The 23655-nt window shown below is 59.5% G+C and overlaps 3 protein-coding genes and 1 pseudogene across 5 annotated transcripts in view; 2 read left to right on the forward strand and 2 right to left on the reverse strand.

Moving 5' to 3' along the window:
* ACAP3 (ArfGAP with coiled-coil, ankyrin repeat and PH domains 3) overlaps positions 1 to 7313 on the reverse strand; it is a 14117-nt gene extending 6804 nt beyond the window's left edge. Inside the window, exons 1-5 of the mRNA XM_081816808.1 lie at positions 6646 to 7313; positions 3010 to 3067; positions 2205 to 2324; positions 1979 to 2032; positions 720 to 779 (exon numbers count right to left, since the gene is read on the reverse strand). Coding sequence (XP_081672934.1) covers positions 720 to 779; positions 1979 to 2032; positions 2205 to 2324; positions 3010 to 3067; positions 6646 to 6692 — 339 coding nt within the window. The 5' untranslated portion in view covers positions 6693 to 7313. The remainder of the gene's footprint in view (positions 1 to 719; positions 780 to 1978; positions 2033 to 2204; positions 2325 to 3009; positions 3068 to 6645) is intronic.
* A 152-nt stretch (positions 7314 to 7465) lies between these two features.
* On the forward strand, positions 7466 to 10600 carry PUSL1 (pseudouridine synthase like 1). 3 transcript variants are annotated; one of them, XM_031027126.2, is made up of 9 exons: positions 7466 to 7652; positions 7859 to 7916; positions 8053 to 8240; positions 8405 to 8554; positions 8643 to 8813; positions 9577 to 9628; positions 9712 to 9874; positions 10002 to 10109; positions 10313 to 10600. In XM_031027126.2, exons 1-8 carry the CDS (start codon positions 7582 to 7584, stop codon positions 10106 to 10108), a joined length of 960 nt encoding a protein of 319 aa, XP_030882986.1. In that variant the 5' UTR covers positions 7466 to 7581; the 3' UTR covers position 10109; positions 10313 to 10600. The 3 variants fall into 3 exon arrangements, with proteins under 3 accessions (XP_030882986.1, XP_081673390.1, XP_081673391.1); XM_081817264.1 differs by lacking the exons at positions 9577 to 9628; positions 9712 to 9874 and having other exon boundaries at positions 7468 to 7652; XM_081817265.1 differs by lacking the exons at positions 9577 to 9628; positions 9712 to 9874 and having other exon boundaries at positions 7468 to 7652; positions 10005 to 10109.
* INTS11 (integrator complex subunit 11) lies at positions 10508 to 23652 on the reverse strand. Its single transcript, XM_006732420.3, has 17 exons — positions 23524 to 23652; positions 20281 to 20378; positions 19721 to 19794; positions 18181 to 18409; positions 14671 to 14769; positions 14554 to 14588; positions 14151 to 14289; positions 13556 to 13620; positions 12983 to 13172; positions 12546 to 12629; positions 12026 to 12115; positions 11755 to 11917; positions 11518 to 11625; positions 11373 to 11434; positions 11160 to 11302; positions 10953 to 11082; positions 10508 to 10836 (listed from the first exon to the last, which is right to left on the reverse strand). Exons 1-17 carry the CDS (start codon positions 23549 to 23551, stop codon positions 10771 to 10773), a joined length of 1803 nt encoding a protein of 600 aa, XP_006732483.1. The 5' UTR covers positions 23552 to 23652; the 3' UTR covers positions 10508 to 10770.
* LOC102726877 (small ribosomal subunit protein uS12 pseudogene) lies at positions 16789 to 17221 on the forward strand (annotated as a pseudogene).
* Positions 23653 to 23655: the final 3 nt, after the last annotated feature.

The raw sequence follows: 23655 nt of genomic DNA on the forward strand, positions 1-23655 counted from the left end.
CCCTCTTCTTCCTCTTTGTCCTCCCCCTCCTGTTTCTCCCCCTCTTCCTTCTCCCTGCTCCCCTACTTTTCTTCCTTCTCCGTTTCCTCCTTCTCCCTCTCCTTTTTCCCTTCCCCCTCCTCCTCTCCCTCTTCCTCCTTCTCCCTCCTCTTCCTTGTCCTCCTTCCCCATTCCTCCTCCACCTCTTCCCCCTCCTCCTCTTCCACCATTCCCCCTTCCCCCTGCCCTTCACCACCTCATTCCCAGGATCAATCCAGCCTAGGGAGACCCCCTACCTCACCCTGGACCCCAGACTCAGATTCAACTCAACATTACTCAGGGGTGAGTGCCACAAACACCCCAGCTGCACATGAGCTCAGACCTCCACCCAGCCCCCACCCTTCCCTCCGCCACCCTAAATCCTTCTACAGCCCCCCCTAACCCTCACCCTTTGCCTGAGGCCCTGCTGGCTACCCTGTGTGCTCCCTGACCCCACACCCTGCCCTCCAGGCACTGTTTCCTTGACCCCAGCTTTGTCCCACCACCAAACCTTTGTTCCTGCTAAGTCCTCCACCCAGAGCCTTGAGGCCTTTGGCCAAGGTCTCTCCTTCGCAGGCCCCAGGACGCCCCCCAATCAAGCACAGCTGTGTCTTCCCCCCCACTCCATCATGGGTGTCACCACCAACCCCTCCCAGGGCCTGTAGAGGCCAGGCCTCCCTCGGGGGTCTGAGGACCACTCACTCTTTGACAAAACTGTGGAGCTGCTGCCGCACAGACCTCTGGGCCTGGTCGAACAGGATCTGGGGGCCGAGGGAGGGAGGTGGTGTTAGGGTCTATTCCTCTGCAGCTCCAGGGGCCAAGCCCCTGTCCCTCCAAGTGAGGCCCAGGGAAAGCCCCACCCAGCCCTGCCTGGGCCCCAGCTGGTTGCCCCCACAGAGCCAGCCTCACAGGGTCTAGGGGCGTGGGTGTGGCCCCAGGCCTGGGTTGGTGCCCAGAGGCCACAGCTGTGACCACCTGCCCTCTCCCCTACCTGGCTCTCAGCCAAACGAGAGACCAGAGCTCTCCCAGACGGGTCCCTCTCCTACGGCACCACCCCATGCTGACTCACACGGGCTACTGGGTGACACCCACCGCCTCCCGACCCTGGAGGCCACCTTAGCATGGCCAGGCCTACAGTAGAAAGATCGGGTCAGAACCCAGAGCTCCCAAGGGACTTGACCTAGGGGACAGGGGAGGGTGGTTTTCAGGAGCTGGAAAGGCTACAGCGCTGATTGGGCCCAGAATCAGATGCCCCCATCACAGGAGGAGGGCTGGGCCCTAACTAGGAACAGATAGACAGACAGACGGACGGGGCAGAATGAGCTATCCTGAGCTGGTTTATTTCTAAACTTCCCCTGCAGGGGTGGGGCTCCTTGTTTAGTCTGGGGCTCTGGTTCCCAAGCCAGGGTCTGACCACCCACATGCGCCTTGGGCCCTATTCTGTGTGTTTGTGCTAGGGGCCCTGAGGGGCTCAAGGTCACCCAGATCCAGCCTGGGTAGCAGTGAGGTTGGCAGTCATCCAAGGGCCCAGGGGTCAGCCTGGGAGATACTCCTACTGCCGGGCCAGATACCTCTGCTTAACTGGGGGACCCTGGATGAGCCTCTGAGGTATCCCCCACCCTGAGACCCCAGTGCCCTCAGACCTGGGCTATGACGCTCCCTCCTCCCACCCCCAGAATCCAAGTACCTCCCCACTGTCTGGCCCCCACCTGGGACACAGCAGAGCACCTCAGTGACATCCCCCCACCCCCACAGAGCGGAGGAATAGGAACGTGGCTTCCCTGGGGGACCGTGGCTTCCCAGCAGTGGCCAGCTCAGCTCCCTCAAAGCCAGCTGAGAGCAGTTCCAGGCTGGGCGGGGCCTGAGGGGAGCCAGTGGGGGGGCTGCCTGCGATGGGAAGCCAGAGGGATGTGCCCTGGGTCAGGCCCCCACACGTCACCCCACTGTGGCCAGGGCTTACCATGTGGTAGTTGACCATCTCCTGCAGGCTGTCTCCAAATCTCTGCAGACATTCCTAGGGGGAGACATGGTAGGGAAGACCCCTTGCTCAGAGGAGACAGCTGTGTTCCCAGGGTGGTTGGCACCTCCTCGTCCACAGGTCTCAGAACCACCCGCCCCTGCAGCCCGGCACAGACGCCCGCCTGTGCCCACCCCTGTCTAGAGGCCCGAGCTCAGTGCCCCCTCACCGAGATGACGGTGTCACCCTGGCACTGCTGGGACAGGTCTCGGACACCACTCACGAAGAGTCTGTTGGTGGTGACGTAGGCCTTGCCAGCCTCGATCATGCCACTGCACAGCTTGACCAGCTACGGATGACAGAAGGAGCAACATTCGCGCCGCCTGCAAGTGGCAGCCCTCCCCTCCAAGAGACCAGGCCGCAGAGGGGGGAACCGCCCAGGGGCAGCCAGAATTCAGCTCAGGGCCCACCTGTGCCCAGGACACAGCTGTCCCTGAGGAGCCAGCCCACTCTTTGAAACCCACCTGACCCACAGCAAGGTGCCGTGAGGGGCTTGGCTCCAGAGCAGAAGGCTGGAGCAGGACAGGGAAGCCCAAAGCGGGGGAACCGAGGGCGGGAGTGGGCACGTGGTCTTGGCCAAGGGCTGGCAGGACCGGCCAGCGAAGGCGCTCAGAGATGCTGCCCCTCCTTTCTCCCCCTTCTCCTCCCCGGCCCCTTCCCTTGGGCGCCCAACCCAGTCCCTGGGAAGCACCCTGGGCACCCCCTGGCCCCACCAAGGCCAACCCCCACTCCATGGGAGACTCACATGTGCAAGCAGCATGTGCACCCTGGGACAGGTATGGTAGGCCACAGCCGGGAGAGCGAGGGACAGCCCCAGGTCCTGTGCACCGCACACAGAGGTGACATGCCCTGCGCACACGCGCGCACGCACACTCTCGCACACATGCGTGCCTGTGCGTGCACCCAGCCGGGGCCAGGCATGGGGGCAGAGAGGCAGCCCTGGACCCTCCAGGCACCCCGGGCCCTGCCTTCACCTTGTCTAGTTTTGCCTCGATCTCCACCACGTCAGTTTCCACCTCATCAATAGTAGCCCTGCAACGGGAACGAAGGTGGCTGCAGACCAACCCACCGCAAGCCGCAGGGCCCGAGGGTCAGGTCAGGCTGGGGCTTCCTCGCCCCGTGCCCCTCCCCTCCCCATGAGGATGTGCAGTGGGTCCGGCTACCTGCTCTGGTCAGCCCCCCTGCTGTCCCATGCTCCTCAGACATGGAGGAAACTGAAGCTGGGAAAGGCAGATGCCCCCCTGGGCAGAGGGTGAGGGACTGGCACCCAGGTCCAGCTGACTCCACAGCCACCCAGCACCCACCACCAGCCCAGGCAGGAAGAGGCCCGGTCAGCTGTGATGTCTCCATCTGGGGTCTGGCTGCTGTGGGTCCAGGGACAGGAGGTCAGACAAGCCCCCGAGGACAGAGGGAGGGGCTGCAACTTCCTGGCCACTCTCCTGGCTGAGCCACCGCACTTCTCTGGGGCTGAGCTGACCCCAGACCCCACCTTGGGCCCGTGGACCCCGGGGGCAGACCAGTCCCAGGGCCCGTTAGCATGCGCCCGCTGCTTTCTCTGGCCTGGCAGCAGCGTGAGATCCCAGACTAACTGTGGAGGGGTGCCTCCTGGCACCTCCAACCTCAGAATGCCGAACAGCACAGTTTGCCCAAAGGGAATGGTGGGACAAGCTTCAGAGGCGCCCACTCCCACCACAACAGCCTGACAGTGGGGCTGCCTCAGGGAGCTAAGAGTTAAGGAATGACATCACCAGAGAGGCCACAGACGGGAGAATCCCCGGAAGGCGAGGCAGATGGATCGGGCACGTGACCCCCCTCCCTTGTTCTGGGAACAGGAAATAGGGAAAGAGGGCCAGGATCCCAGCGCCACCCCCCCACCCCCCCAACCCGCTCAGCTGGTGAACTGGGCCCATCTGGCCTCCTGGGGATGAAGGACAACTGGGCATGAGGGCCAGGGATGACAACGGGGGCCCAGGAGTAAGAGGCAGGCCTCCAGGGACAGGTCTTAGGTGGGGGTGGGGCAGAGGGAAGGCCATCCAGGTATAGCAGCCCCCCGCTGCCCCCACGGCCCGCAGGGGGGCGCTGTGTTCCAGGGTTTCCCAGGCCTGCGGTCAGGGACCTGGTCCCTCACAAGAGATGTATAATTCTGCGTGCCCACAATTGGGAGCCATTGGGAGGGCACCCGGCCGCCCCAGCCAGGGACTTTGGAAGCTTCCCACCACCCTCTCTGGCAGGACGTGGGCTCCTTCCTGGGCAGCGCCCATCCCTTCCAGTGGAACTAAGGGAACTCTGAGTTCCAGAGAAGGGACAGACCACCCACCCAGGAGTAGAGGCGGCCCTGAGCAGCTGCTGCGCTTGGGCAAGGAGGGGGGTCCCCCTGCAAGGGTGGGGCCGCCCCGCACCAGATGCTGATGAACGTGCTCACGGGGGCAAGGTGGGTGCTCTGCAGAGAGCAAAGAACCAGCACTCTGTCCTGGGAGCCTCAGCCTCCAAGGACCTAAGGCCTTCTCTCCTGCCCTCCCTCCAGGATTTCTTCAGCGGCTTGGATGACAAGGAGGAGGGTGAGGCAGGCTTCCCCACCGAAGCCATGACTCAGCGCCTGAAGCCCCACCCAGGGGAGGGGGCACCCAGAACAAGGGGGCAGCACCTCCAGAGCCTGTCTGGAAGAGTCTGGACTCTCCCACATGCCTCCCAAGGCTGTGGGGCTCTCCCCAGGCCAAGAGCATGTAGGCATGGTCCCTCTTCCCAGGGCTGGGGCCACCTGGCCCCACATCACTGCCTACAGCCTCCCAACCAGCCCCACTCTGGCTCACCCCAGGCCTGCCACCAGGAAGTCCCAGGTTACATTTCAGTGGCAGGGTGAGGGTGAGGAGACAGTGGGACCCCAGGAGAACCTCAAACCCCTGTTAAATCTCAGCCCAACCCCGAAACCCACACAGTGTGGCTTCTGTGGCCCAAGGTTCAGATGAATCTCCTCAGCCCCACCCCAGGCCCAGATGGGCACTTTCCTGGGATAGCCCATCCCTGCCAGAGGAAGCATGGCAAAACCCAGGCAGCCACTGCACCCACTGTGGGCCACAGACAGACCAGGCTAGTATAGGAGGGAAGGCCTGGAGGTGAATGGGGTGCCATGCCCCCAATCCAACCAGGCAAGTTGGGCCTGGAACCCACACTCAGGGGAAGAAGGACCGACCATGGGGCTTCTGAGCAGGGTCAGGGTGAGACTATGGTACCTCAGTCAGGACCAAGGCCCCAGCTGAGGCCCCAGCTACATCTTCCCCCACAGCCTGGGTCCTGGAGGACAGTGGGCAGTGGTGGGGGCCCAGGATTGTGGGTGCCTGAGTTGCTCACACCCCCTCCCTCAATCAGTCAGCAACAGCAGATGGGAGAAGGCAGAGAATTACCCCAAACCCTCTGCCCTGGGGCCCCTCCCTGGGCCAACCCTTGACCCCTCATCCCTAGTCTCCCCAAGCCTTTGCTGCTGACACCCCTGTGTGATGGTTGTGCAAGGGGCCCGGGGGTAAGGGCACCAATGCCTGGGCTCACCAGTGCATCCACACGCAGGTCCTCTTGCTGGCACACCACAGACTCAGCAGGCACACACACGCATGACCAAACACACGTGTGCTCATGTGCAAGCAAGTGTACTCGCATGTAGTGACACGGTGTACACACAGATGTGTGCTCACGGAGAGGACACACACACAGGCGTACGGACACGTATGCACGGTGCCGGAATGTACGTGAACAAACTAACGTGGGTGTTTTGTGCTAAAGCTCCCGTGTGCATGATAAACACATAGTACAAGTATGCACCCACAAGAGGGGTTAGAAGTGACACGCACACGTGCACACATCAAGCACGCCAGCCCAGGGGTGCAGCCCACCCACACATTCAGGGTCTGGCCCCGCCAGGGAGGCTCCAGAGGAGCAGAGCTCACACCTATGCACCTGCTACACAGAAGGTGCTCCGTGGTGCACATGGATGAGCAAGCCTGCACTCCCACGAAGGACTAAAAAGACCAACCCAGGGCTGGGCACAGTGCACAACCCCTACCCGGAACTCCCACCCAGCCTTGCTCAGCCCAGACCCCACCCTCAAGGCCCCTAGGTCACCCCTGCCAAGCAGCTGGCCCCAGGCTGAAAACGTGGCTCCGGCTGCCTGACCCCCATGCACTGCTCTGGTCACACGGATGAAGACCTATCCCTGGGACAGACACCCCTCGCACCCAGACCACCCTGGCCAGAGCTGGACTGCAGGGCCAGGAGGGTCTCAGCCCTGTGCAGGTGGCCAGCACGAAGGTGCGGACACAAAGCGGGGGTGGACACTCCCACGGAGAGGTGTCTATACTGCCGGCCACCCCACCCCCACGCGCACAACCTCCGCCCGAAGTGACCAGCAGAAGGGGCATCTTTTGTTTAAGGCCTTTGGGCCCGGGGCTGCGGGCTTTGTCCGAGGCGGGGTCCTCCAGCTCCCATCACCGGCTCCCGCGCCCGTCACAAAGGTGGCAACGACAGCCCCCCTCTGCGCCCACCCACGGCGGCCCCGGGTGCCCGGAGGGGGCGGCGACCCCCGACGACCACAAAGGGCCGCGCCGCGTCCGGGGGCGCACCTGAAGCGCGGCGAGTCCTTGATGCACTCCTCGAACTCCACCGTCATGGCTGCGGCGGCGGTGCGCTCACTGGCACGAGGACCGCGGCGCTCCGAGCGGCATGCCCGGCCGGCCCGCTCGTCCGTCAGCCGGCCCGCCCGCGCCGCGCTCGGCGCCCGCCCGCCCCGGATTGAGGCCGCCGCGCCGCCGCCCCGCCCCGCCTGTCACCGCCGGGGAATGTCGCCAAAGTCCGCCGCCCGCGCGCGCCGCCGGCTGTCACGGCCGGGGAGCGTCGCCAATGTTCGCCGCCCGCGCGCGCCTCCCGCTGTCACGGCCGGGGAGCGTCGCCAAACGCCTCTCCCTGCGGCTCAGCCACGCCTGGCTCCGGCCCGGACGCCCCGTCGTCCCAACCTCTAGTTCCCAGGCCACCGCGGCCTGGGAAGGAAGTCGGACCCAGCCACAGTCGGCCCGTCCGCGGGGCGCGGGGAGGCCGCGAGACTGCTCGCTCCAGCGATGCGGCCGTTGCGCAACTCGGCGCATTTGCAAAAACCGCTTGCGCGGAACGTGGGGACGGACCCACTCGAGAACAGTGGGTCGTGGGTGAGCGGGTTGAGAGGATGGATGAATGAGTGCACAGCCGCGGGAGCCCCTCCTGGGCGCCGCTGTCGGAATCCGGCCCACGGGCTCTTCTGCGACTCAGCAGTTTGCACCCAATCCCTTAGTTCGGCCCCGCCCCCGCTCCCGCCCCTAGCAGCCGTAGGGCGGGTGAGTGCCGGACTGCCGAGGCGGGGACCAACGCTAAGGCGCAGGCGCGGGCGCGGGCGCAGCCGGGGGCGTGGCCACATCGCTTTCCTCGCGCGCGCAGGCGCGCGTGCTGGGCACACGTGCGGCCCCGCTGAACCAGGCCGCGCTGAGCCCGGTCGCGGTGAGCCCGGCCGCGGTCCGCCGACTCCGGTCATGGGCCCTGCAGCAGGCTCGGTGACGGCGCGCTACCTCGTGTACTTCCAGTACTTGGGCACGGACTTTAAGTACGTCTTCCGGACCTCCCATCCGTGCCCGCGGCCCCGAACTGTATCCAGGCGCCCGACGTGGGAGGGGGCGGGAGCTAAATTTAGGACCCGCACGTCTGGTAGCCAGGCCCGACACCTGGGGGAGGGAACAGACACGGAGGGCCGCAGAGGGCGGGGCGGGGCCCAAACTCCGCCCTCTAACCTGAGCCGGTCTCTGCCCACAGCGGGGTCGCGGCCGTCAGAGGCTGCCAGCGCGCCGTCGGGGTCCAGAACTACCTGGAGGTGAGCTCTGCCCGCCAGCCGCCCGGAATGGAAAGAGGCAGACACGAGGGAGGGGCAGATGGGAGCCCCCGCGCCTCTGGGCCCCGGTCTTCGCCCCGCGCTGCCCAGCCCGCCCCAGGCGGCTCTGTCCCCCCAGGAGGCTGCAAAGCGGCTGAATTCGGTGGTGCCGGTCAAATTCACTATCTCCAGCCGCACGGATGCCGGGGTCCACGCCCTGTGCAACGCGGCTCACCTGGACGTCCAGCGCCGCTCAGGCCAGCCCCCCTTCTCCCCAGAGGTCCTGGCAGAGGCTCTCAACGCCCACCTGAAGCACCCGGCCATCCGGTGAGCACGCATCTGCTGTCTCCAGACTGGTCCGTGGTGGGTGGAGGCCATAAGTCGGGAAGGACCTGGTGTCTGGACAAGCTTTTTGGGAGTGATAGAGATACCAAGGTGTCACTTGGGTGAGTGGAGGGATCCTTCTGGTGTGCCTAATCCTGCTCCCACAGGATAGTGCAGGCTTTCCGAGTACCCAGTGACTTCCATGCCCGCCATGCAGCCACATCCAGGACCTACCTGTACCGCCTGGTCACAGGCTGCCACCGGCCTGACCAGCTGTCAGTGTTTGAACGAAACCGATGCTGGGCACTGCGGGCAGGGTGAGTGTGGGTGTGCGTGAGTGGGAGAGGGTTGTCGGACCCACCTGGCTGGCTACTCCCTCCTGACCAGTCACCTGGTTCCTTGCAGCTGCTTGGATGTGGATGCCATGCGGGAAGCTGCCCAGCACCTCCTCGGGACACATGACTTCAGTGCCTTCCAGTCAGCTGGCAGCCCAGCCACCAGCTCGGTGCGCACGCTGCGCCGAGCCTCCGTGTCCCCTGACCCAGGCAGCCCCTTTGTCCTTGCCCAGGAGAACAGGTAAGGAAGGGCACCCTGCACACTGGCCAGAGGCTGGGGGAGCTGGATTTAGCACCTTCCCTGGCAAAGGGCGTGCAGAGGCAGGACACGGCTGGGGTTGGGGGCTCCCTGGGTACCCATCAGCCCTCATAAGGGGGGTACTGGTTAGCTGAGTGGCATGACCCCAACAACCATGAGTCTGCAGCTGTGCCCTCCCCCCAGCCTAGGTTCCCGCCCTGCCCAGCTCAGTGTTGGTTGCCTAGCTGCTGAAAAAGCTTTGCTGAAAGAGTAGCACCAGGCTAGCGGTTTGGGCCCTCCCTGGCAGGGGGTTGGTTCCACTGCCCGGGCACTGTCCCTGGGGCCTCTGGCCAGATGTCAGCTGTTGACTTCCAAAACCTTCCCAGTTTGAGCCAGCACTGAAAGGAAGAATTTCTGCATGGTCAGCTGCAGAGCCTCTCCCCTGAGGCTTGTGTCTCTGGTAGATAAACGCCACGCTCACCTCCCTCAGCTGCCCCAGAGCCTGCACCAGGACCTACTTAGCACCTCCACCTGAGGGCCCTGTCCCCAGTGCCAAGGTCCCTAGAAGGTTCTGCTGCCCCTGCCACTCACAGTGTTCCTCCCCTCAGCTTCACTTGAGGGTAGGGTGGTCAGTGGAAGCCCCTGTGGTGGCAGAGAGTGGGACCAGTCTCCCCCAGACCCCTCCCCCTGCCCACCTCCTTGTCTGGGGCCACAGTGTGGACTCGGGCTGCTCTGGCCCAGGCATCACAAGTGCCTGTATTTCTAGGTTGCAATTCTGGAACCTGGAGTTTGAGAGCCAGTCCTTCCTGTACAGACAGGTGGGCTCTGCCCTAGGCCTCCAGGGGGTGGGGGTGGCCCCCGGGGTTTGGGCCCCTGAGGCACTCTTGGCTTTGGGTTGCAGGTGCGGCGAATGACATCTGTGCTGGTGGCTGTGGGGCTGGGGGCTTTGATGCCTGCTCAGGTGAAGGTGATCCTGGAAAGCCGGGACCCCCTGGGCAGGCACCAGGCACGTGTGGCCCCAGCCCATGGCTTATTCCTCAAGTCAGTGCTATACGGGAGCCTCGGTAAGAGTTCGCTGCCTGGAAAGGTGCCTGCGTGCATCCCACTGATTGACCCCTCCTAAGGCTGGGTGCTTGATGGAGGAGGGACTCTTGGCAACAGCACAGCTACAGCCCTCGTCTGTCCTGCTAGCAGGTGGGAATCCAGCCTCTGTTCAGCGGGAAGGCAAGGAAACCTCAGGTTGGCCAAAAAATCTCCAGCTGGAGACCAGCAAGCCAAAAACAGGAGGCCTGGAGTAAGGTACCTCTTCCCCTGGATCCCTAGACCTGAGCCATACTCCCGACCTGGGCTCTAGGATCATGTTCCTAGTAGAGGAGGGGGATTGAGGGGGCTCCTCTCAGGGAGTAGGGAGCAGCTTGAAAGGCAGGGGCTCTGCAGCGCAGCTAAAGCTGTGGACCCAAGGCCAGGCCCAGCCTCTGTAGAAAACCTCCTGTGTCCTGCAGTGTTTACCGCACGGAAGCCACAGATCACCCCCAGGTGCCCAGCTGAGGTCAGGGTGGCCATGACACACACAGCCCTGCCGCCGGACCCTGCCCAGCTCTGCATGCCACACAGGCCTCCTGCCTCCCGCCACCCCGGTCTGCTACCGGTGAACTGCAGGAAGAGGGTTTGCACGTCGAGAAGGGAACAGCCATGCAGCCTTTGGTGCAGTTTTTACTGGAAATTAATACCTCAGGAGCATCCACCCATCTCTTGGGGGCTCAGGAATAGAAATAAAGGATGATCAAGTCCCCAGGCCTCTTTCTTTTCTCAGCCAAACAGGCACATGACACTGTGGTCCTGTCCTCACAGACAAGGGCTCTGAGCAGCCGGGGGCTCCACATCCGGGGACAGAGGGAAGAGCTGAGGCACAGACATGGCCCTGGATGAAAGCCTACGTCCCTTTGGTGACCAGCTGACCTCAGCTGGGGGCCTGGGGGAGGCCCTTCTTGAGCAGTGACGTGAGGTAACTTCCCAGCTCTTCATCCTACAACCAGATACAAAAGGAGGCAAGTCATCGCATCTTCCCCAACCACCACAGCTGGGCAGCCCCCACCCATCCTGACCCGCCAGGAACAGGGCTCCCTGGGACCCACCACTCACCTGGTAGGTCCAGGAGACCAGCAGCACCTTGGTGCCTGGGTCCTCTGAGTGGGCGGCAGCCTGGATGAGGATGGACTCCACGGTCACAGACCCATCGGGAAGGTGCTGCACGCAGTGGTCCTTGAGGACGCTGCGGGGAGGCACAGTGAGACCCCACCTTGTGCCCCACTTCTCACCACCCCCAGAGCCAGGAGTGGGGGCACCCACCTCTTCAGGTGGCTGTAGACCCGCATGGCTGTCTCCTGCTCCTTGCGAGGGTCGTGGAGATGCACACGGCAGGTGAAGCGCAGCTGGTGCTCGGCCAGGCCCAGCTCCTTTAGGGCCTGCTCTGAGGACACGAGCCGGAAGTTCTGCGGGGCAGGGGCAGGTCAGGGGGCATCCGGGCACCCCTCACCCCCGCCCAAGCACACACACACTCACACTGTCCTTCATGATCAGAGTGCCGTGCAGGAGCCGGGGCTTCTTGGCGTCAGGAAGCAGCCCTGCAGAGAAAGGGGCAGGGATGGGAGCTGCCCACCTGCTGCGCCGCCGCCCTCCCCTGCCCAGTGTGCCCTGCCTTGCATACCCTGTGCCATCTCCCGCTTTAGCAGCCCCAGCGAGATGCCCACGGGGATGCTGGGGCTTGTGGGCAGCGTCACCGTCTCACCGTTGGCTGGCATGTAGCAGTTGACCCCTGGGCAAGAGTGGGAGGGGCAGAGAGCCTCAGTCCAGGCCATTGGGCCCTGCCCATGCTGACCCCATGGGTAGACCCTGCACACATTCCCTGTATCGGCCAAGCCCACCCCATGCCTGGGCTGCCTACGGAATTCCTGCTCGATCTTCTGCTTCAGGAACTCCATCTTCTTGGCTTCCCCATGTACGAGCAGCACACTCTCGGGCTCTGCCTGGCCCACCAGCTGCATGATGCCCTTGGCGTCGGCATGGGCGCTGAAGGACATGTACTCCACCTGCATCTTGACCTCCAACTGCAGCATCACAGTGCACACAGGCCGTTACCACGAGCAGCAGGCTCCAAGGGCTCCCCACCAACCCAAAAGGGGGCCCACCGAGCTGCTGGGGAAGCGGGGACTCACCACCTGCCGCCCCTCCATCTCCAGCTTGCGCTGCCCACTGAGGATCTTGTGGCCCACAGTGCCCTGCACGCAGTAGCCAGGCATGATGACCTGTGGGGGAAGGGGGACGGAGCTGGCAGCCACCCTGCAACACGGCCCCCCCCCAGGTCCGGCTTCGGGGGGGCTTCCTCCCTGTAGGTTTCTCCACCCTACCCTTCCTGCCTATCAGAACCTATACCCTGAACAGCCCCTTTCCTTTGCCAGCAGCTCCCTATCCCAGGCCCCACTACAGACCCAAGCAGTCTCGGGTCTTGGCACAAGCCCATCCAGGCCGAGTACCACATCAGCTCGGGGCCAGAAGACTTCACTGCCTGATGCAACAGACTGACACAGCAAGAGTCTGAGCCACGTGGGTGAGACACCGGGCCCCAGGATACCGAGCCCTGTCCTGACAAACAGCAGTGTCCCCAAGCCAAGCAGAGCCCCTGTTCCCCCACCTCTGCCCAACCTCACAGGCCCTCCTGGGAGCTACACCTCTTACCATGTTCTTCTCATTCCCTGCCCACTTCCGGAAGATCTGCAGGGACTGGCCAGCATGCAGCATGCCTGGTGTGGCAAACACGACCTGCAAGGGTGGGGTGGGGGTGGGGGTGGGGGTAGGGGCACCACAGCACCCGTCTGTCAGGGAACCAGTATTGGCCATGGGTCCAGCCCCTCCTCTGCCCTCAGAGCCTTCTGACCCTGCACCCGCCACAGGCCCTACCTTCTGACCTCCCCTCGTCTTTTCCCCAGCACAGTGCACCCCGCTCCCTGAGGGAGACCTGCAGGCAAGGTCCCCCCGCATGTCCCAGACGTGGAGGAGGTACACACGTGTGGACAGTTAGCACCGGCCCCAGATGCCCCAGCGTGGGGCAGGCATGACTTGGCTGCAGCAGGCACAGGATAGCCATCCCCAGCCCCTCCTGGCCAGGACCTCACCATCGGACCCGGGTTGTCCGCAAATGCTCGGTCGAAGGCTTTGATGTGCTTAAACTCAAACATGTTCCTCTGCACGAAGGTCTTACGGATCTTCTGGTTGGTCCAGGTTATGAAGAGCTTATAGTAGTGGTTGGCCTTCTCCGTCAGGCCCGTGGAGAAGTAAATGGGGGCCTTGAGGTTCATGCGCTCCCTGTGGACAGCGCAGGGACACAGTGGAGGAGGCTGCCAGGGAAGGAGCGGCCCATGTCACCCCTCACACCCGCAGCCTGGGTTGTATCCGGTAGGAGGAACAACTCCCGCATGTCTCCCACCTCAGCCTACTTCCTTCTGTAACACGTTGGTTCTGATGAAGGGACACAGAGCGTGGGTGGGGGCGGGGGGGGGGGTGGAACAGCATGACACAGGCCTCCTGGCTTGGGTGGGCACCGGAGATCAGGCACCCTGACTGTACCCGACAGCTGCCAGGGCTTCAGCCTATGCTCTGCCCAGAGCTGGACTGAGGACCCGGACACCGGCATCCCACTAATGCCCACTCAGGCCAGGGTTCCCAGAAACCAATCGGGCTGCACCTACCAGAACGTCTCCAGCAGGATGCAGAGCTCCTGAGCTCGGCCCAGCGCAAACACAGGGATCAGCACCTGCAGGGGGACGACAAGGCTGGCTCAGGCAGGAATCCCTGGCCATGCTGCCCACCCAAGTTGAGCCCGCATCCGACCATAATGGGCAGGCAGCTGTGCCCTGTGGCTGGCTTCCCAGGGAGCAGCTGCTATAAAGACTGGCCCCGCTGGTAGCTCTGAGGGTCAGAGGCTGCGTCCACCGAGAGGGCATTGCCGGCATCCCTGAGAGCCAGAGGCCCTTTGTGAGCTACAGGTAAGGCGCCCACACTCTGCCCGCAAGTCCTGCTTCCAGCCACAGTCTGTCCCAAAACGACCATGGTGGATACTCCAGCCAGCCCTGGTCTGGGATCTGAGGTGAGGGGTGAATAAACACCCCTCTAGTCTTCGGAGAAGTTTTTCTTCCTAACGCTGAGCAAATCTTCCTCCCTGCATGCCCAGAACACACAGCACCCATCTCCTGACATGCCAGAGGTTGCCGAAGGACTGTGTAGCACGGTCAGGGTGGGCACATGGCCCAGAGCCCTGCCTGGCACCCTGCCTGCTCCAGTTACCTTCCCGCCATGTTCCACGGCCTCGTGGACCTTCTTGAGAAAGTCTCGCTCCCGGCAGCGTTTGGAGTCCCGGATGGTTGTGGCGTATGTAGATTCTGTGATGAGCAGGTTGGGGCGGCATTTGTCAATCCAGGCAGCTCTATAACAGAGGTGGGCGTGACCGGAGGTGGACAATCCACGTGGCTGCAAGGCTAGGAGCAACACAACGGACCCCAGCCACAGCTTCCCTGGACCCTCTGTCAAGCAGCACACTAAGGGAGACAGGAGGAAGAGACTCTGCCGTGCACAGAGGACACGTGGCAGAAACCAGTGCACAGACTGCTCAAGCACCCAGCACATCCACGAGCATCACTGCACTCCTGGGGGTCCCCCCAGGATGAAACAAACACATCAGCCTACTCACCCCAAATGCCGGTCCGGGGTCATATTATAATCACCCTGGCAAAGAATGTGGCAGTAAAACGGGTGCCTCCTCTCCCCGGCCAAGCAGTACCCCTGTGCCCCAAGTGTTTCCACTGACCGTGTAGACCACAGACTCTGAGCCCACTTTAATCTGGAACATGGCTGCCCCCAGCACGTGGCCTGCATAGTAGGCCTTGATTTCAAGTTCATCGTCCACCTACAGAGGAGAGGGCTCAAGTCAGGTCTTCAGGCTATGCTGGGTAGGTGGTCAGTTAAAGGATGGCAGAGGGACCAGGGAGGTGGACACTTGGGAGGCAGAGGGCAGAAAAGAAGAACATGGTTCCAAGCCTTTCATCATTTCCTGTTTCTGACACACAATGTCCAGTTCTCAACCAAAAGCAACCAGACATAAGAGATGAGACAACGCCATGAAAAACAAGAGAAACAACAGTCTAGAGAAGCAGACTCAGGACTCCTAGAGTTTTCAGACACAGAGTTTAAGAGTGCTGTGATCAGGCTCAGCTGGTTGGCGGCTGCCTTCGGCTCAGGTCATGATCCTGGAGTCCGGGATTGAGTCCTGCATCGGGATCCCTGCTCGGCGGGGAGTCTGCTTCTCCCTCTGACCCTCCCCCCTCTCATGTGCTCTCTCTCTCAAATAAATGGATAAAATCTTAAAAAAAAAAAAAAAAAGAGTGCTGTGATTAATATATTCAGAAAATGGAATTAAGAATGTTAACCAAAAAACTAGAAATTATTTTAAAAAGTAGAAATTCTAAAGCCAGAAACTATAATACCCCAATAAAGAACTGAATGGATGAATTTAATAGCATGTTATATATAATTGAAGAGTATTAATGCACTAAAATATATAGAAAGGACTATCTAGCACAGAGCACAGAAAGACAAATGCACGAGAGAAGGTCTGGGGCCCTGGGTTGGAGGAGGACAACGGGCAGGAGCAACACTGGGAGAACCTGATGAAAGACATCAGGTCACAGATGCAAGAGGCTTCACACCTGGATAGGTTGAATAAGAACAACATGCAGGTCCATCATAGCATACCCACCAAAGAAAAGGGCATAATCCTACAAGCAGCCTAAGATTAAAGATTCTCTTTCAAACAGTGAATAAAAAGACATATTCAAAGTACTGAGAAGAAGTAATTGCCAAACTAGAATTCCACACGTAATGAAAAAAGTCCTTCAGGAATGAGGGTGAAGGGGTGCCTGGGTGGCTCAGTCGGTTAAGCGGCTGCCTTAGGCTCAGGTCATGATCCCAGGGTCCTGGGATTGAACCCCTGCATCGGGCTCCCTGCTCAGTGGGGAGCCTGCTTCTCCCTCTCCCTGCCGCTCTGCCTACTTGTGCTCTCTCTGTCAAGTAAATAAAATCTTAAAAAAAAAAAAAAAAAAAAAGGAATGAGGGTGAAGCAGATCCATCTGCAGACAAAAGCAAATTCACTGCCTACAGATCTATACTGGTGTTCTTCAGGAAGAAGGTAAATTATCTCAAATAAGTGAAGAACACAGGAAATAGGGTAAATATAGAGATGACGCCTAGCAAACCTGACTTTATTAGTATTAGTAATGATGTCCTGCTAGATATCACATATACTGAGCACATTAAAATAAGGGCAGATAGTAGTCTAAGTCAGGGAAGGGATAAAAAGATTTAAAATGTTCTAAGACCTTTGCATTATTTAGAGGCAAAACCTCCAAATACCTTAGATTTTTGTTGTCATGGATGCATTTGTAAGCTCTACCACTATAAGAATTACAAGAGTATAAAATTACTAACCAAATAAAAGGAGAAATAGAGGGGCACCTGGGTGGCTCAGTCGGTTAAACGTCTGCCTTCGGCTCAGGTCATGATCCCGAGGTCCTGAGATGGAGCCCCATGTCAGGCTCCCTGCTCACAAGGGGGGTCTCCTTCTCCCTCTCCCTCTGCCCTTCCCCCTGTTCATGTTCTCTCTCGCTCGCTCATTCTAATAAATAAATAAAATCTTTAAAAAAAGAGAGAAATAGAAATTTAAAAAATCAATCCAAAGAAAGCAATAAGAGAAAGAAAAAACGGAGAACAGGCAAGACAAATAGGAAGCAAATGGTAAGAGAGTAGAGCTAAACTCAAAGTTTTCTTATTAAATGTAGAGTCCAAATGCTCCATCTGGACAAGTTATCAGAATAGATTAAAAACAACAACAACAAAACCCTCTTTCGCTCTGGCCCATGTCACTGGCAGGATGGGCAAGAGTTGCAGTCTTCACACTGCCAGGAAGCTCCGCAGCCACCGATGAGATCAGAAGGGACGTTATGAACAGTATGAGAAAACCCATTTAGGCACAGCCCTGAAGGCCAACCCTTTTGGAGGCGCTTCCCATGCAAAGGGAATTGTGCTGAAAGAAGTAGGAGTTGATGCCAAATAGCCAAATTCTGCCATCAGGAAGTGTGTCAGGGTCCAGCTGATCAAGAATGGCAAAAAAAACTGCAGCCTTTGTACCCAAAGATGGCTGTTTGAATTTTATTGAGGAAAATGATGAAGCTGTAGTTGCTGGATTTGGTCACAAAGGTCATGCTGTCAGTGACATTCCTGGAGTCTGTTTTAGGACTGTCAAAACAGCCAACCCTTACAGCTAACCCTTATACAAAGGCAAGAAGGGAAAACCCAGATCCTAAGTTTGATGGTGAAAACATGACAATAATAAATTTTTATATGCCAAAAAACCCACAAAAAACAAGCAAACAAACAAAAAAACAAATTATATGCCACTTAAAAGAGCTACATTTATTTTATTTTTTTTTAAAGATTTTATTTATTTGACAGAGAGAGACACAGCCAGAGAGGGAACACAAGCAGGGGGAGTGGGAGAAGGAGAAGCAGGCTTTCCGCTGAGCAGACAGCCCGATGTGGGGCTCAATCCCAGGACTCTGGGATCATGACCTGAGCCAAAGGCAGACGCTTAACGACTGAGCCACCCAGGCGCCCCTTAAAAGAGCTACATTTAAAACATGACGCAGTAAAGTTGGAAGTAAAACAATGGAAAAAGACATACTACGCAAATAACCAAAGATGGGAAAGGTGAGAATGGTGTGATGTTACCAGAAACACAGACTTTGAAGTAAAAGGCATTATTAAGGATAAACACACATACTTCGTGTTGACAAGAAATTCAACCAGAAATAACTGAAAATACATAGATACCTGTTAACAAGCAATACCCGCTGACTCTAAGAAGAAACAAACAAATCTATAATCTTTGTGATAAATTTTACCCAATTTGATTGCATTTGCCTGCTTAAAACCCTTCACTTCCTTGCCGACCCATACACAACAGTTACTGAGACAAAACGCAAACTCCACAGCCCAGGACTGGCTGCCCTTTGGGGCTTGCCCACCTCACCGTCAGTCTCTGCCCCCCACTGCCCCTGGCCGGCACACGCTCTTGGATGCACTCAGGCTCAGAGCTGGGTGAGCAGCAGAGGTTCCACATGGGCGCTTGTCAAGCTGCCCTGTGTGCACCTGAATCTGGGCTGGGACCTAGATTCTGGGCTGGGACCCCATGTGCTTGCCCAATGCTGCCTCCTGGTGGACAGTACCCGACAGAGAGCGAGATGGGGTCTGTTAGGACCCTGACCTGGACTGTCTGGTGGAGGTGGACAGCTACCACCTTCTTCATACAGTCCTTGATCATCTGGGAGGTGAAGAAGTTGGCCTCGCCCTTCTTGTCCACAGCAATCTTGCGGTAGTCCTCCAGCAGGATGGGGCAGATGGCCTGGGTGGGGTGGGTCATGTAGATGGGCCCATCATAGCCCACCATCTCGCTGAAGTAGGGAAGTGCCCCACAGTGGTCCAGGTGGAAGTGGCTGCAGGTGCAACACAGGTCAGTCCAAGGCCATTGCTCCCCGACAAGCCTGCCCCCCACAGCTCCTCCACGCCAGCATAGGTTCGTGGTCATTCCACCCCTTCATTCATTTGTACACTGATTGCCTGCTGTGTATCAGATGCCATCCTCAATACCACAGAGTGACGAGTGAGCAAAACAGATAAAAACTACTACCTCCCTGGAACTTAGAATCTAAATGTCCAATAAAGCAGGGAGCGTGAAAGGCAATGCTTGCATCAGACAGGCACATGTTCTATAGAGTAACGAAAAACAGCTAAGAAGGGGACAGGGCATTGGGACAGTTACCATCTCTGGTGGATGGGCAGGAAGACCCCATGGCATGTGAGCCACAGCAGGAAGGCACGGGGGCAGAGGGAAGAGAGTGCTGTGTGTCCACGAATGGAGCAGACCCGCTGCATGCCAGCCCATGTCCAAGAAGGAACCGAGACCACAAGAGCCTCAGAGCAGCTGAGGATGGGGCTGCCTCATGTCAGCAGCTCCTCTGGTTTGCAGGATGCAGGGAGAAGACCAGCAGGAGGCTGCTGTGGTCATCTGGCCACATGGCAAGGGTCAGGGTCAGGGTCAGGAAAAAGACTGGACCCCACAAACTGTGGACTGTCTGGGTGGAGTGTGAGGAATAGGAGGAAAGCAGAAGCCCCATTCAGCCAGGTTGGGAAGGTCGACCGCCACCGGGGGGGCCAGACCATGAGTCTGGAGGTCAGGGGCAGGGGGGATGGGAATGTACAGGGATCTGGGAGGATCGAGGACCAAAAGGGAGGGTGTGGTCACTGCTGCCAAATGCTGCTGAGAGGCTGAGTGAGGAGGCCTGCGAAGTAGCCCAGGCGCTCACACATGAAATGCACCACCTCTGCATGGGTGGGGAGAGGGAGGAGCGGCCTCCCTGCCATAGGCCTGTTGCCCTAATACAGCCTCATCTTCCTGGGGTAGCTGCGGCTCTCATCCATGACACTCAGGGGCAGAGCCAATAGGCGCATGCAGCACAGTGTGCCCCCTGGCTCCATGGTGCTGATCGAAGCCCACCAAGGAGCAACCGTGAATACCTATAACCTCATGTAAATATACGGCCTCCAGGACCACTGTCCAGAGGCAGGGAGGGCCAGCCCCGGGGGTGTGCCACGTCGACAACCTGGAACAAAACCCAGGCCTGCAACACCCCGCAGCTGCAGCCTCCCCGGGCCGCGAGTGGCTCTCCTAGGCTCCTGAGGGTCCTCCAGGTGGGGCTAGATGTGAGCCCACACAACACTCTCACTAACAGCCGACAGGTGCCCACCTGATGATCACACAGTCCAGGAAGTCGGTCAGCCGGCCATTGCGGGTGATGTAGGAGAAGTCAGGGAAGCGCCTCTGACGAGCCAAGAGAAAGGGTCAGAATGCAGTTAGTTGCCCTGGGTCTGCCGGTGCTCCGGAGAACGGCTCTCAGGAGTGGGGAATGAGGGCAGAGGCTGAGCCTGGCCAGCCACACCGGGACCACTGACTGCTCACAGCCTCCGAGTACACAGGGAGGGGTCAAACTGCCAGCACCAGTCACCAAGCCAGAGCCCGGCCTGGGGAGTGCCGAGCTGCCCCCTATGACTCTGCAGGAGCTGAGAGCCCTGCTCTGGTACAGACCAAGCCTTCCACAGAGGGCACCCCGTCTGTCAAGTGAGGTGGGGGGACTGCCAGGGAATGCAATGACCCCAGACCCACCTGCCTCCTACCACTGCCCACTTGCCCAGACTCCCTATGCCATGGGTCAGAGCCTGAGGCTCGGAAGCCTGGGATCCTGCTAAGAACAGCAACAAGGAGCAGGCTGAATGAGGTCCCTCCAGGCTACCCTCCCTCAGGACTCACATCATCATTGAAGCCCATGTGCATTCCGCAGTCCAGCATGACGTTCTTGCCCGCGATGGAGACCAGGATGCAGCTTCGGCCCACATCTTGGCCAGCCCCTGAAAAGGAAGATGGGATGAGGTGCTGCCACCCCCACATCCTTCTCCCTGCTGCCGCAAGTGATGGCCCCAGCCCCAAGACCAAGGCCCAGCCGCCTGCCTCGAAGCTCCACTGGGAACGCTGGGTCCCCGACGCTGCAGAGCCCTCAGTGGGCTGGGAAAAGTAGAGCCCCACGGCTGCTGTGCAGATGATGTGTGAGGCACCATCACCAGCCCCTCTACACACAGGCCAGGGAAATGTGCAGGGTAAGGGGCAAAGTGCCAAGACTGCCAAGCCAGTTCTAGGCCACATGCCCTCCCCCACTACACCTCCAGCCTCAGGCCCTGCTACTACCACCTAAGTCAGATGGAAAAAGACCCTAACCTCTTGAGGGAGCAGCCCACCTGCTGCGGCTGACCGGAGCCTTCAAAGGCCAAGGGCTGTGTAATAGGTGCTGGACTGTGGTCCTGGCACTTAATAGGGGTAAGCCAGCGCTCCACAGGGCATCACCACCCCTCTTGAAAACTCACCTGGGGTCATATCTGCGCTATGGGGCCCTCTTCCCCAGGACCTACTCTCAGAAGGCATCACGCACCTCCAGGTGGCTTCACTGCAGACGGACACCTGTGAGGCTTTAGACCGACCACGGCGAGAAACAGCCCCAGCGTCCAGCAATGACCAAATACAGTAGCCACAGTGCATATGGCCCACCACCACACCCCCTCAGGGCACCCACAGCCCAGAACTTAACCTGAGTCCTATCCATGTTCCGGACTTCAAGCCCTACCCATCTGCTTCAGCCCCAGCAGGGCATATCCCAGCCAGCTCCTCTAGCCATTTGTCACCTCCTCTGGGGTCTGGAGGCCCAAGAAGAAAGGGACACAGCCTTGTAGGGCCTGATGACAGCAAATGACCTGCTTTCCATCTTGATCCTACAAGCCTCCCTCTGCCAGCCACCCGAACCTTCTGTTAGCGCCACACACATCAAGGTGGCCCAGAACAGGACCCAGGCTGGTCCTTGAGAAGTTTCAGTCACCCGTGACAATAGTTGGTGATCCCAGCCAAGAGCTTCATCTGCGTGCTTCGGGCAGCCCAGCCATAGGCCCGGAGGTCTCTCATAAGCCTGCTCCTGCCCCACCAGGACAATGGCAGGGTCTCAGCTGTCTGCTCCCTACTGCACCTTTAGCCCTAAAGCTGAGCCCAGCGCAGAGGCCTCCAGACATTTATGGCGGGGAAAGGGGAGGCCTGCCCCTCTTTACAGAGGACGTGAAGGCACAGAAGTCATGGGATCAGCCCATGGACACATGGCTCCTAAGCATGGGGCCAGGGATGGTTTTCTGGACTCCAGAGCTCAGCTCTTAGGTGATGGCCCCTGCTCCCAACAGGACTCACAACCATCCCAGGGAGCAAGGAGAGTGGCCCACCCTAGGCAGCAGATATGGAAAACAGAGTCTAGAGCACACAAAAGGAGGCAGAACTCAGGAGAAAACAAAGGTGACTTCATATCCACAAGAGTTTATGTTTCAGGGCAAGGAGACAATGACCATGTAGGTAAGACACACACTGAGTCCATCAGGTAGAGTTTAGACCCTGGAGAAGATTAAGGCAGGGGAGGGGACACAGAAACTTGCAGACCCACACCCGGCAAGTCCTCCTTAAAATGACTCCTGAGCAGGGTGGAAAGAGACAGCCAGGAGGTGGGAGGGGCAGCTGTGCAAAGGCTGTGTGGCAGGACTCTCTGTACCTGGCCCACATGACCAGGGAGCCCATAAGGCAGAAGCTGACAAAGGAAGACAATAGAGAAGGAGTTCTGCTTTGATGGTGCTATGGCCTCGGGAGCACGCCCAGGTGCAGACTGGGGTAACAGAAGTGGCAGACAGAACTGTTCAGAGTGAGTGGTGAGAAAGTGGGCAAAATCGTGAAGGGGAAGGCTGCAAAGTGTGATCCAAGGAGGCCCCTGGAAGGGCGCCAAAGGCAGGGGAGTGTGGGGTCACAGCACCCAGAGGGGACCCCGTGCCAAAAGCTAGGAGAAGCTGTTGCAAGGGTGATCTGTATGGCACCGTGGAGATGTGTACCCTGATCTGGAAGGCCAGGAGCAGGGGTGTCCAACAGCTCAGTGTCCACACTGGGAGCTGGGGGGCGGCGGGGAGGCTATGTGACAAAGAGCTCACACCATGAGAAAGGATATGGAGTTGTGTGGAGCATCTGTATAGAAAATGCTCCCACACATGGCCCAGTGTAGGAGGCAGGTTCTGGGACAGCCCAGGGCACGAGTGCAGGAAGAGTGCCCAGAGAGCTCTAAGGGCTGGCCACCAGAATGCAAAATGATAACCCCAGTTGTTTCTGGGACCCTGGATTCTCAATGACCCTTCCTCCTTCAGTGTTCTGCACTCTCTGGGCTTTTAAAAGTGTGCATTTATAGGGCGCCTGGGTGGCTCAGTTGGTTAAGCGACTGCCTTCGGCTCAGGTCATGATCCTGGAGTCCCGGGATGGAGTCCCGCATGGAGTCCCGCATCGGGCTCCCTGCTCAGCAGGGGGTCTGCTTCTCCCTCTGCCCTCTTCCCTCTCGTGCTCTCTCTCATTCTCTCTCTCTCAAATAAATAAATAAAATCTTTAAAAAATAAATAAATAAATAAATAAATAAAGTGTGCATTTATATCTTTTACAAAATGCAATGTTTCTTTAAAAAAAAAAAAAAACCAACGTTGCAGAGATCCAGTAAGACAAGGCTGAACTGAGAGTGGATGGCTGGACTGGGCAGACGGGAAGCTGCAGGTAACGGGTGCGACACAGATGCAGGAGGGGGAAGGAAGCAGAGGCGGGGAGCGAAGGCCACCTAAGGCACCAGGCCATGCGGACAGACGCCGGCGCAGCGAGGAGAGACCCTGTGGCTCTCGGGGACGGCGTCCGAAGGGCGGACCCCAGGAGCAGCTGCCCGCCTTCGGACCCACCCCCTTTTCACGGTGAGGAGAGCTGGGGACGCAGCAGCACAGCAGCGGGCCGACCCCCGAGCCCTCCCTCGGGAGGGGGAGCCCGGCCCGAGGCCTCCGCTGACGACAGCCGGGGGCTCCGCGGACCTGGCCAGCCCTCTGCGTCCCCGCGGCTCGGCCCCAGACCACCGCCCGGCCCCGCACCCGCGAGGCCGGCCGAGCGCGCCTCACTCACCCAGGGGGGTGACCCTGATCTCGGGCATGCTGCCGGGCGCGCTGCCAGGCCCCGTAGCCTCTGCCCTCACCGAGCCCGCAGAACCACGGCGGCCGGACCCCGACCCGCCGCGACGTACCGCGCAGGTGCAGC

The sequence above is a fragment of the Leptonychotes weddellii genome, chromosome 4 (assembly GCF_054177405.1).
Source record: "Leptonychotes weddellii isolate Sample4059 chromosome 4, ASM5417740v2, whole genome shotgun sequence".
Taxonomy (NCBI): Eukaryota; Metazoa; Chordata; class Mammalia; order Carnivora; family Phocidae; genus Leptonychotes; species Leptonychotes weddellii.